The 12,576-nt window shown below is 34.0% G+C and overlaps 2 protein-coding genes across 3 annotated transcripts in view; one reads left to right on the forward strand and one right to left on the reverse strand.

Moving 5' to 3' along the window:
* LOC136029354 (uncharacterized) overlaps positions 1-12,576 on the reverse strand; it is a 224,757-nt gene that overhangs the window by 92,207 nt on the left and 119,974 nt on the right. The gene's annotated exons all lie outside the window — the stretch shown is intronic.
* Positions 1-12,576, forward strand: part of LOC136028652 (1-phosphatidylinositol 4,5-bisphosphate phosphodiesterase-like) — a 74,791-nt gene that overhangs the window by 44,291 nt on the left and 17,924 nt on the right. The window contains exons 5-8 of the mRNA XM_065706477.1: positions 1,859-1,994; positions 4,744-4,844; positions 7,931-8,097; positions 11,871-12,081. Coding sequence (XP_065562549.1) covers positions 1,859-1,994; positions 4,744-4,844; positions 7,931-8,097; positions 11,871-12,081 — 615 coding nt within the window. The remainder of the gene's footprint in view (positions 1-1,858; positions 1,995-4,743; positions 4,845-7,930; positions 8,098-11,870; positions 12,082-12,576) is intronic.

Here is a 12,576-nt window from a genome sequence, read left to right on the forward strand (position 1 = left end):
AAAAATAAGTGTAACAACACATGTTCGTCGACCAATCTCATGAAACAGTTAAGAGAATCTTCTATATTGCATTAAATTTCGTGTTACCCTCACCTTTAAGCTTTTTTGGCATCTTCAAACAGAGATTACTATTAATGCCAATACTGTTCCGATTTCTCCTACTACCAACAAACATTTGTTTTAGACCACCCTGGCTTTCTGTTTAAAAGTAGTTAAAAAGAAAAATACATTGAAACAGGTAAGCCTTTTGTTAAATATATTGACTTTCAATAAGAGAAATGTCTTTATTCAAGAGTTTAACTGTTTTCCTAATTTTCTTTTCATTTTGTTTTACTATTGCTACTACTAGACCCACCATTTGAAGTGAAAACTCTCGTGAATGTATTTAATCCATTTATTGTCCTCAAATGTCATCCAAGCCTAATATAGGACTTTCAGTCTTCATCTTACCACCTGCAATTTTACATATACACAGCAATTTTACATATACTATCTTTATCAGTATGAGAAACACCAAAGCTTCTTTTTCGTGATGCTCACAGCGACTGTGGTAGCACTCTTTCGTTGTTAAAAAATTTCAAGCTTTATTCTTAAAATTAGTGCTACTCCTTCCTCTTAAAAACCTTCCTTCTCTTATTTATTTTAATTGTATGCAACCATTTGTCTTGTATGTCTATTTTGTATCGTCTTGAGGACTGACTAGTTAAAAATAACTTACTATCTTACTCCTAAAATTACTAGCTAAAAATAAATAATAAGGTAAGTTAGTAACGATCTACAAGCACGTGGTATATGTACATCTCTAAGACATTTCCAAACCACTTAAGGTATCTCATTATATTTTACAAGCTGAGTGAACACGAAATACTTGGCACATGTACCCAACTTTTGTTTTCTGTCTTTTAGCCCTTTACTGTCCTATTTATTGTTTCTTATAGCCTACTTGCTTTTTTCGCCTTTTCGAATTACTCTCATGAGTTGCACGATATGCTTTACTAATTGTATGAATAGATTAGGTATTATCCGCTTTCATTCTCCTTTACTGCCTGTATTTTTGCATGTTCTATGTTTGTTTTTCTCTTAGTATGTAGTTTTGTATCATGCCCTAACCATAATATTACAATCACGGGTGAAACTTCCCCCATCACCTACCCACTTGGCTTGGGTGCAGATTTGCATTATATTTACGTACATCTCCGCTGTAAAATGGTGATCGCAGCCTCGGCTTGGTCCAGTTTTGTTTTTTGATGTTTTTATTTTAAATTATTGCATTTTTGTTTAGTAAAGTACACAATGAAAAGGTGATGATTCAGTTTCAATATCAAGATGTGATTCAAATATTTTGAATGTTAATGTCTTATAGTCATGATAAAAATAACATAGCTATTGAATTTTTTATTTCCTTCATGGAGGCATCATGTATTAGAATCAACTAAAAATTGGAGCTTTAACTCGAGTATTTTGAAGGTCAATTCTTGAAAGACAGATTTATTATAGGCTATGTCGTTGTAAGAAAATTCACCCTTCATAGCAGCATGAGTGGTCCCTCTTTGTATTTTAAATGACGCATCTTAGACTATGACAGTGGTTCCAACTTTATACGGATTAGGAAATAATTAAAAACTTAAAAAAAATCGAAACAAGTTTTTAGCTAAATGTTTTTGAACTCACTGGGTAGGATACACAATGATCTTAAATACTGTGTTCAAAACAAATTAAAGGACGATCTATTGGTTTCAAAGTTGTTATTAGTTGATACCCTGAGTCCCGAACCATTTATAGTGTTTTAAACTCAAAATTGGAAAAAAAATTTGTGCTGATTTCCATCCATGTGAATCTTAAGTGTTTTGTTTCGTAGTTGGATGAGGCTATGCTTTCAAGTTGACATTTCTGGAAAAGTCCCTGTGAAGGTTATTGCGAGGACTTTTGCATCTGGGAAAACAGAGAAGCTGGTATATCAATGCCTTGAAGAACTTGGATTGCCCAGTGAGAAGGTAAAGTAAAACTGAAGTAGAACTGGAAATAAACTGAGTAAAGTGCTGGGAAAAGAACTGGGTAAAGTAGAACTGGAATATAAATGATATTACAAAAGGTGTTCCTAAGGAACTTGGAGACACCTAATCTTAAAACATGCAAAAAAGCCTAGATTTTAAGATATTTCCCATAATTTCGGTTCATTTGCACCTCTTACACATCAATTAAACTGTAGATAACATGAATTTGATATAGAGTGAGCTTCGTTCAGACTAAGTACAAATCTATAAAGAGGATTGAGCCTCTTTAACACAATGTTAACACACCTAGAAAAGAACTAGGCTTACCTTTGACATAAATATACATAACAGCAGCAAAAAAGAATTACGGCAAACAGCCACTGGAAATATTCTCTGCGATTCAATATAAGCCTCCCGACACGATTCAGAATGGCTTTAATTGGTATTTACTCTAGTAGAAATATTTTTCAAGCCTTGAACAGGGTGATGAATTGAGGGGAAAAGTCCCACATTTCAAGCTAATGTGTTTGAAATTTTCGGAATATGACATTTAAATGAGAGTGATTCATCCGCAATAATACCAAAACATCGAGCACTTGACATCCTTTGCATTGAATGGGCACCCGCTTCAGCTAAAGATATCCATGGATAGCAATTACCAGTCGGTTTAGAAACTACATTAGACTTATCATAATTAATTGCAATTTTTTTTCAAGTCATCCAGATGAATATCCTCTGAATAGTTTTTTTTTCAATCGAGTAACCAACATTTCTTTCGTTTTGTTATAAATTGTTACAATTCGTTTCGTTGGAGCATCATCAGCAAACATCAGGAGAGAGACATTCATCTCTTTTTCCATTTAGTCTGAAATAATATTTCACGAATGGCTGAAGAGAAGAAAAAGAACATACACATAAAAAAAATAATAGCGAGTCTAAAATAAACCCTTGTGTTACACCACATCTAGTAAGCAACGGCTGACATTTTATCCTTGGTGAGTCTTTTTTTATGTCTTGTTTCATTTAATGGTCCAGATTGTTGATTTTCACCCATTGTGAATTTAATGCCAATGCCCTTTGTTTAGCTACCCTAATTGGTCTAGTCTAACATTCTGATTCAGGTTGAAGATTCGTTAATTGTTCAGGTGGTGGGACAAAAACTGATTTTTATTCCAACGAATCATCATTTATACCACTTGCAAATTTTCGATTTTTGGGTCTACTTCTAGGTATGTTTTTCATACTGATGTGTCTTTTCATACATATTTCTTTTCAAAAATATTTTTTATTATTAAAGGAAGTCCAATTTCAAATAAAGATATCTACTAAGCTTCAAACTTTTGTTTTTTTAGATTTTCGAATTTTTTTAATCCCTTGTTCAAATACATACAAATATTTTTGCAATCACCAGTTTTTCGCTCTTTAAGCAATTTAATATAAACTCTCCATACATGAAAAACTTCAATTTTTCACATAAGTTTGACAAGTGTGACAATGTTATTGCAATACCGATGTATACAAAAATCTCCCAGAAAAACACGGGGCGGTTTTCGAAAAAAAAATTCAATAAATACACAATTATCTCTCGCTTACAAAGATGTACACTAATTTTTTTTTTTCTTCTGAAAACGATGTAGATAGGTCACAACTCTGGGAAAATTAGTTTTCCTCCATCGGGAATTGTATCGAACATGTGGTACAATAAGACCGGGAGAGATATTATTTGAATGGATGAAACCATTCCTTACAGGGATTTGGAGTCATAACAATGGCTAATTTTTGTAAATCAGGACAAAGTAGGATATTGTGTACACTTTGTATAAAAAAAATCAAGCAGGCTGATTTCTCGTATGGTGTTTACTACAGCATTCTTACTAATTTTTTTCATATTCAGTCTCTCGGCTTGCAAAGCACTCCCTTTTGTCTAGGATAAATTAAAAAAAAAAACTTTTCCAAAAATGTTTTCAAGGAAAAGTAAGGAGCAAAATTAACACCTAAGACGCAGATGCTATTATAGGTGAATAAATGAATTATTTAACTAACATATATTAAAATGAAATGATTAAATGAAACCAAAAGCAAATACAAACTAAATAAAATCACGCAATACATAAACATAAGAAGTATTGCTATAGGTAAGTGAATGATTCCTAAAACGAACAGAATTTAAAATGAATAATCGAATCAGGCATAAAACAAAGAGAAACAAGCATTAACAAGAGTCGGACTATCACCCCCTAAACCCTATAACGACCCTAGCACCGTTTACGACTTACTGTTAGCAATTTATATTTTGAGACACGTTTTTTTTTATTTATCATGCCATGAGCAACAGCATAAAAAGGAAGAAAAAAGAAAGAATATCACATGGCAAATCAAGACTGATACCGTTATGAGCAACACAACTTGCCTCCATCCAAACTCCTTAAAAAACTTCAGTGTTATTTGCTATTTTTTGAAAATAAGATTTTTTTATCAGTGTGGATTTTATTTGGATAAAAATCAAGAAAAATAAAATTAAATCCCCATAATAATCAAGATTACTAGAAAGAACTAGTGAAAGTAGACCGTTTGCTTAATATTTAGTAATTTATGAGTATTTTATTGATTACAGCAATACGCAGTTAGGCTTGAGATTAGAAGAGAAAGAGCTGTGGGAATTAGTATTAGGCCTATACCTACAGTCCTCGATTTATAATAATATGGCAGTATAACTGTCATAATTTAATTTTATGTATTTAAATTTTAGAACGATGTTATTGAAAAGGATGCATTTACCTTCGAGAAATTCTACAAGCTTTACCACAAAATCTGCCCGAGAAACGACATTGAAGAGCTTTTTCAATCAATGTAAGTAGCTAGAAATAATTTGGAGAGCTGGAAGGGGTTAAATCGATCGATTTTCTCTTCTTCTTAAAGGGGTTCTTAGCTGTTAAATTTCTGCGTAACTGTAGATTTCTGGAACGGTCGATAGTTGCTCAAAATCAAAATGTGAATAAATTACAACAGATTACAGTAGCAACACCTTATCCTTTCTAAAAAAAAAGAAAAGAAATTGTAAAATCGATTTTCCTTCCGAAACTCCAAATTCTTTTTTTTTTTCTTTTGCCAAAAATCACTACAGGAATGTCTTTATTTGGCTTAGTGAGCTGATAAAGTTTCCAGTGAATGTTTGAATGCTTTGTTTAAGGGCTGAAATTTCATCATTACTAAACTTTCATTTTAATATGTCCCTTCAGCCACAAGATTCCGTTTTGTATTTTGGTTAAAAAACTAAGAAAAATAAAAAAATCTTAAAAAGTGCTTTTTAGTAGCCTTTTAACCACAGATGTTGTTTGACTTGCCTTTCAATTAATCACTAAATAATATACAAAAAAGGTAAAATTTTCGTGTGAAAAGGGAGGGTTAGTTATTTGCTTTATTTCAATGAATCAATATCAGAAAAAAAATGGTTCTTGCCTCCTTCTCTCCTCCAATTTTCAGTTCTTGTTTTGTTTGCAATCTTTGCTTACGCTTTCAATGGTCTTTACAAAAAATTTCCCTTTTTTAATTTCAAAATTTTAATTCTTTGCCATAGCACTGACAAGCAAATACGCAAACAAGTATCCAAAAAAGATTATTTTGTAATTCTTTTTTAAGCACGAATAAGTTCAAAAAGATCTTCAATTTCGGGTTCGACCAATTCAATTACAAAGCTAAACACAAATAAGAAAAAATAAAAACGAAAACACTTGTCATTTAGTTCAACTTCTGCAATCTTCATAAAAGTGAGCTTGGACCATAGTAGAACTAATTATACTATTTATTTTTTATATGTTCTCCAGGACTTATCCTACTATTTATGTTGGTTAAAAATTTAGTTTCCTAAAACATAAATATTTCCATGAATTATATTTATTTCTCAATAATGTACCTCTTCAAACACTCCATAGACGTTCCCATAAGGGTTTGGGAATTACACTCGCTCATTGTCAGCTGAATGGATCCAAAAACACAGAATGAAATTTATCGTAGATTTTTCCTGCAACTATAATTCCTATATTTACCTAGACAAGTGGCTGGTAACCTGCGGCTCGGAACTCACATACTCCTCTCTTGTCGTCAAAATGTGAGACTTGAGAAACTTTTCTCTGCTCTGCGTTTAGATATTCAACAATCCAAACATGGCTGCCAATTTGACACATTTTGTGTCAAAATGACACAATTTGATGTTGCGTGACACAATGACACATTCATACAAAATGATGACACAATCGACGAAAATGACACATTTTTCAATAAAAAATGACATAGTTTTGTCATCCTAGTCTTGATTTTTAAATGGTAATAAAAGAAAAGTAAAAATTTAATTTTCTACCTCCAGAAAAGCTACAAATTAATGGAAGGGAATAGCGCTGCCTAACGGTGGCAGTAGTACACAAACAGCGCAGAATAAAGGACAGATTCCATTACCGTATCTAAAATTTAAACCACACGAAAGAAACAGCCATAGGCGGAAATTTTAAATCAAAATGCACGCTGAATACTTTTTGATTGATTATTTGATGTAGCCAACTGGTACGTACTTAATAGTAAAAATTAAACAGCATGCAGTTTACCAGAGCTGTATGCATAAGCAGCCAATCCCATTTTAGGAGTACAGGAGGGGTATCCAACCTCGAACAAGATTACAAATTTCCAGAGATGTCTTTCCTTCAGAATAATCCATCTGGCCTAAAAAGGCACCAAAAATATGACAAAAATACTAGATTGAAGCTTGTTGAATGGCTTACATATTGAATTAATAAAAAGCTTAGCCAATAAAATCAATTACGTATAGAGCCGATTACGATTACGACGTCATACGAAAAGTCTATTTTCAATTTGCTGTCGGAATTGATTGTCCCTAGAACTTTTATAAATGTAAACTTGCCTCGTTGGCCACCCAGACGCAAATTCATAGTGTGTAACATTAATTTAATTGAATGTTTCTATTTCTTTCATGACGTCACAAAAAGGTCATGATCCCAAGATAATAGGATAAGGTTATGTTTACTCCTTTTTGGACTGATTTGGAAAAGATTACATATTCAAAACTCTAAATAAAGATTTAACAATTAAATATGATACCACTTGTTGCAATAAAATATGACACATTTTGTGACACATTATGGAATCTGAGATGACACAAAAAGCACATTTTCGGAAAAAATATGACACACTCCTTAAAAAAAATTTGGCAGCCCTGAATCCAAATGAGCCTCAAAACAGTAGAGAAAACACTATAAAGCTTCTCTTCACAAACGTGTTTTCAGGTTTTGATAGTGATTAATTTCCGAGAAAATTTGGTGTGTAATCCATGAAAATTATTGCTGTTTGAAAATTTAGACTTGTGATCTGCCGGGTCAAAAATGATAGAAAATGGCTTGAGGACACGTATTACTAGTTCTACCGAGCAGTATGACATATTGTCGAGCAGTCACAGGTTGTCGAAAGCTACTTGTTTGGTGGTAAGTTGGAAACACAAGGAACTTTGCTTAACTTTTTAAGGCTTTTTTACAAAAGATTTTGTGCTGCTGGGCCCAAATGTTAATGATTTTGACATAATTTTCTCATCATGTCTCGATCTAATTAAACTAGACAAAACGTTTATGATAAATTACCGGTTTAGTTCAGTATTTTATTTGATATTCAACTTTCATTAGATATTTTCAACTTAAATATATGGTTACAAAACCAATGATGCCCACACTTTTGTGGATAATATTTTGCACCCTAACTGCGGCTCTTCACTGGATTTCTTACAGTTCTAAAAAATCTTTTCTTCTTCAGATAAAAAGGCTATTGATCTATAGCCTAAACACTGCATAAGTCAGTCTTAACTACAACCACAATCCTCTCATATTGTATTTCTATTTTTTATCTTGCTGCTTTTTAATTAACTTGATTATTTTCAGTACGAGAGGAAAGTCCGAATTCATTAGTTTGATGGCCTTTATCGACTTTCTAAATGAGAAGCAGAGAGATCCAAGATTGAATGAAATTTTATATCCTTTATATAACGAGAAGAGAGCAGCGGAAATTATTGAGGCTTACGAAACAGACAAGGAAAATCAACTCCATAGTAAGAACATTAATAATGTTGGTCTATGCGAAGAAATATATTTAGAGGTGGTATCAAAGTTTTGTAGATTCAGGAGACTGATTATTAGATATGCTTCTGAACTCTCATATTTAGATCCAGCAGCAAGTTCATGGCAGGCAAAAGTAGCTATGCTCTTCTGAAATGCTCCATTATTTTTGCTCTCAGTTCAGCATAAAGTTTAAGACCGGTACAATATGGGATTAAAAGGTCTCTTTATGAAGTTCATGAGGACCTGAAATTTGGTTGTATATTCTACTGGAGATGTCCTATCTTATGCCCTATGTTCCATTATGCCATTGAACGAGTCTTTTGATATTTTTACGATCATTAATTATTATTATTACTTATTATTATTGCTATTATTATCTTTCTGTTTTGTATCAAAGTTGAGGCTTAGTCTACAGAGGGCCATTGTCTCATCACTTAAAAAAAAGTCAATATAAAGCCAGTAGCTGCTGATGCCACCTCGGGTGTGTTTTTTAAGATAGTGCTTTGCTATCTCTTTTTCTCCCTTTTTCAAAGAGCTTCCCTTCGTAGTGTCCAGGTACCTACCATTGTTCTTCTCCGCCCCAGGAGCCCAATCCACCTACTTCAGTCCATCCTTGATAGGCAACACTGATCCCTCAAAAGAGAAGGGAGAGTTAGTCGTAACTCTCTAACCATTTGCAGTGACCGGCACTTGATCCTCAGAAATAGTAATAGCAAAAGAACTCTTTTCTCCCACCTCTGATTCCCCCAAAGGTATCTTTCATGCACTATAGTTGACGCTTCATATATCCTGAGGATTAACCCCCAGGAATAACTTTGAACAGAGGCGCCATTTGGGCCAAATATTGGGGTGGGCATAAACTCCATCTTGCCCCCCCCCCCCCTGACTCACTTCGTGTCAGGTAATCATCTAGGAAATGGGCATTTGACAGAGCTCGAGAATTTTATTATGTATCTTACCTACTTTCAAAGTTTACAATAATTAATAGCAAATAGCGTTATTACCCCAAGGGTCGTCAAGTAATTACGCTCTTTGGTTAATAGGCGTGCAGTAATTTCAAATAAATTGGACAGAATGGATTATGTTGGACATAATGGATTATTATGGCCGGTAAAGGGCCCTTTGTGGTGGAAGCTTGCCCCCCAGATTTTCCAGATGGAAAATCTGGGGTGAAAATCTGGGGTGGGGGGGGGTCACCCCTGACCCCCCCCCCCCCACCCCCCCCCCACCCCAAACGGCACCTCTGACTTTGAACACCATTACTGTCTCACTTTTGCTGGGCGGAAACCGTTGTGAAAAGCCTTTGAGAAACCAATTTGACAAAGCCCTATTTTTAGACTTATTGAAATCCTTTCATTAATACGAGGAAGTGTTCAGTTTTTAACTTATGATTTCACCAGGGCATACTTTAAAGACAAAAATCATTTAATTCAATCTTTATCATATAATAAAGATGTTTAAAAATAAAAATCTGAACTTCAGAACATTTTACTGCTGAACAGTATTTTTTTTCTGAAGCCAAATTCACTGGATCTATACTAAAATCCGCTCACAAACATCCTCAAGTACATAAGCAAATACAAGTAAAATTCTTTGACAGTCCTTCCATCACACGATCATTCAAAAGTAACGCTCACTGCTTTCAATTGAAAACCTGTTGTGTCATATTCGATTTTTTTTTTTCTGCTATATTCTGGGCAATCCTAAACATGGAGAAAACGAAAGATCATACAGAAAATTGAAAGAAAGACAAGATGTATCAGCATGTGTAGATATACAGGTAAAAGTTGCTTTTGCATCTTTAATGCATTATTAAGGTTTAAAAAAAAACAGAAAACTAGATCTTTTTTGTTGTAAAATACTGTGATTCAACTTCAATAAGCTCTAAGCTCTTGGTAAAATGGAGCCTTAGAGAATGCCGGTATTTAGTGTCAGCTTTGCATGGATGTTTTTTTTTTTATTCCTAAAAGCTCCCTAAATGGCTGTGGCAAATCGTTTTAACAAGAATTTAGATTTGCATAATCAAATAGAAGAAAATGTGGCTATGATGTGGCAAATTCTTTGCTATTGTTTTTGATGGAGGCATAAATATGTCCTACTGGGGGTGGCAGGCTGGTGGAAGACCATTCTTTTCGGTTTTTTATTACAGCTTATTGGGAGATGAGTGACAATTTTTGTATATAGTATGTTTGATCTTCTTGAATCCAATGCTTTTTGAACTGACTTCCCTGATGAGCTATCAATTATTTCTTCTGTGAATTTATTCAAGAATAAAATAACATTAGTTCGGTCTCAATATAGTCATAATACAGCTCATCGTTTTCGAACGAAATTCATAGATAGCCAATGATTTAAGATATTTTAAAAACCTTGGCTAAAACTGAATTCGGTGCGGGCATGTAAGGATCGAAAGTTGGGACTTCAGCTTTCTAGTTTCGGCACCAGATAAATTTAAAGATATCTGAGACTGGATACGTCAATGGCTAATTCTGTTGCTCGTGTACCTAATTCTGTTACCGACGGGATGATTACTTCCCAAAACCGTTTTGGTAAGGAAACTTAAGTCGACAATGAAACCAATTAAAATAGGTAACAAATAGTTTGTTTATGTAATATCTCAGCGCCTCCTCCCATGATCTAGAAATGTAAAGCCATAAGATAAAAAATTACTTGCTGCGAAGTATTAATGGTTGCTATAACCAAGCAAAAATTCGGGGAAAACGTCGCCCAAACACTTCATAACCCAATTATAAATATTATCAGATTGAAACCCATTTTGTTGGATTTTCTAGGGTACTAGAATTAACATGCTGCTATCCCGAATTTACCTGCCTCCGGGTCACATATTACTAAGCTTCTACCCCGATTTTAGAGCCAAAAGAGCACTGCCCAGGGTGCAGAAGACCTAATTTTAGTAAAAATCTAAAATAGCTAATCGAAACTCCTGACACGGTTCTTAACGAAAATATTTTTTATTCATAAGCGCTTGAATTATCTGTATTGACAGTGTGGGCTCGTGGTCTCTCCACATTTGGAATATTCTCTGTTTGTTAGAGGTCTTAGGGTCTTAATTTTTTCATCAGTAGCAAAAGCTCGTTTTCATGTCAATGTGTAACCTTTACTAAACTGAAACCGTATTTTGCAGAGAACTTTGTCTGACCGCTCCATTTTCTCTTAACACAGGTTTTTCTCGAATATAGTTGACTAAAAGAAACACAGTTCAAACTACCTAACATCTTATGAAGAAACTGGAGCTCTCTACAATATTTTTTTTTCTGATTTCTCCATAGTATTGCATAATTTGAATATAATCTTTCTTTTTTGGGCGAAGGGGGTCACCACCAATATTTTGTTCACCCAGAATTGTTTCTATGTGCATCTTTGACATTTTTTATATCTTTCTAAGTACTCTTTCTTTCTTTTTTTATACTTTTTCTGTGTCTATGTACCTTTATGTGTGTATCATCTTTTAGAGCTCGTAATTCTTAATAAGTTACGTATTTTATTAATATACATAACTTGAATTTAGAAAAAAATACTTCAAGTAGTGAGCCATTTCAAAAGCGTCACAAGTACAAGTACGCAAATGAAACACAATGACTACTTAAGCACATTTTGGTCCAGCTGCTTAATGTTTCGTAAGTTTGGTAGTATTTAATACTTACTAATAAATTACAAGCCGAAGCCCAGTAGCTATTAAATAGTTTCATTCTAAACCAAAAATAAAATCGCACGTTCCTGAATTAAAATTCTAATTCTATAGGAAGACTAAGCAAAGACGGGTTCATCCGATATTTGATGTCAGATGACAATGCTCCAGTATGGCTAGATCGATTAGACATTTATATGGACATGGACCAACCTCTCTCTCATTATTACATCAACTCCTCTCACAACACCTATTTATCTGGCAGGCAATTCGGTGGCAAGTCTTCGGTGGAAATGTACCGCCAAACTTTGTTAGCTGGCTGCAGGTAAGTGTGTATGGTCCTTAAAGAGCAACATTCTAAAAGAAAAAATAAGTGCCGTATGACGAGACGAGATGGGCCATAATCTTTCTGTATTTATTAGTGCATTTCAATTACGCACTGAAAATAGACTGGATGAAATTAATCAATATCTAAAAAGGTGGAATTTCGTTTTTTTTTGCCAGAAAACAGATCACAGATGCGTGTTTATTTGTTTCTTGTTTTGTTTTTCCAGGGGTGATCGTAACGACCAAGGGGTTCTAGAATGTCGCAAGAATGCTCAATATAACGGAAATTAAAAGCTTTAGTACTGTTTTTAAGTGACAAAAAAATTGGAGGGCACCTAGGTCCCCTCCCACGCTCATTTTATCCCAAATTTATCGGATCAAAATTCTGAGATAGTTATTTTATTCTATCTAAATAACTAATAACTATGTCTTTAGGGACGACTTTCTCCCCCACAGTCCACGTGGCAGGGGCTGCAAGTTACAAACTTTGACC

Source organism: Artemia franciscana, chromosome 7 (genome assembly GCF_032884065.1).
Source record: "Artemia franciscana chromosome 7, ASM3288406v1, whole genome shotgun sequence".
NCBI classification, from domain to species: domain Eukaryota; kingdom Metazoa; phylum Arthropoda; class Branchiopoda; order Anostraca; family Artemiidae; genus Artemia; species Artemia franciscana.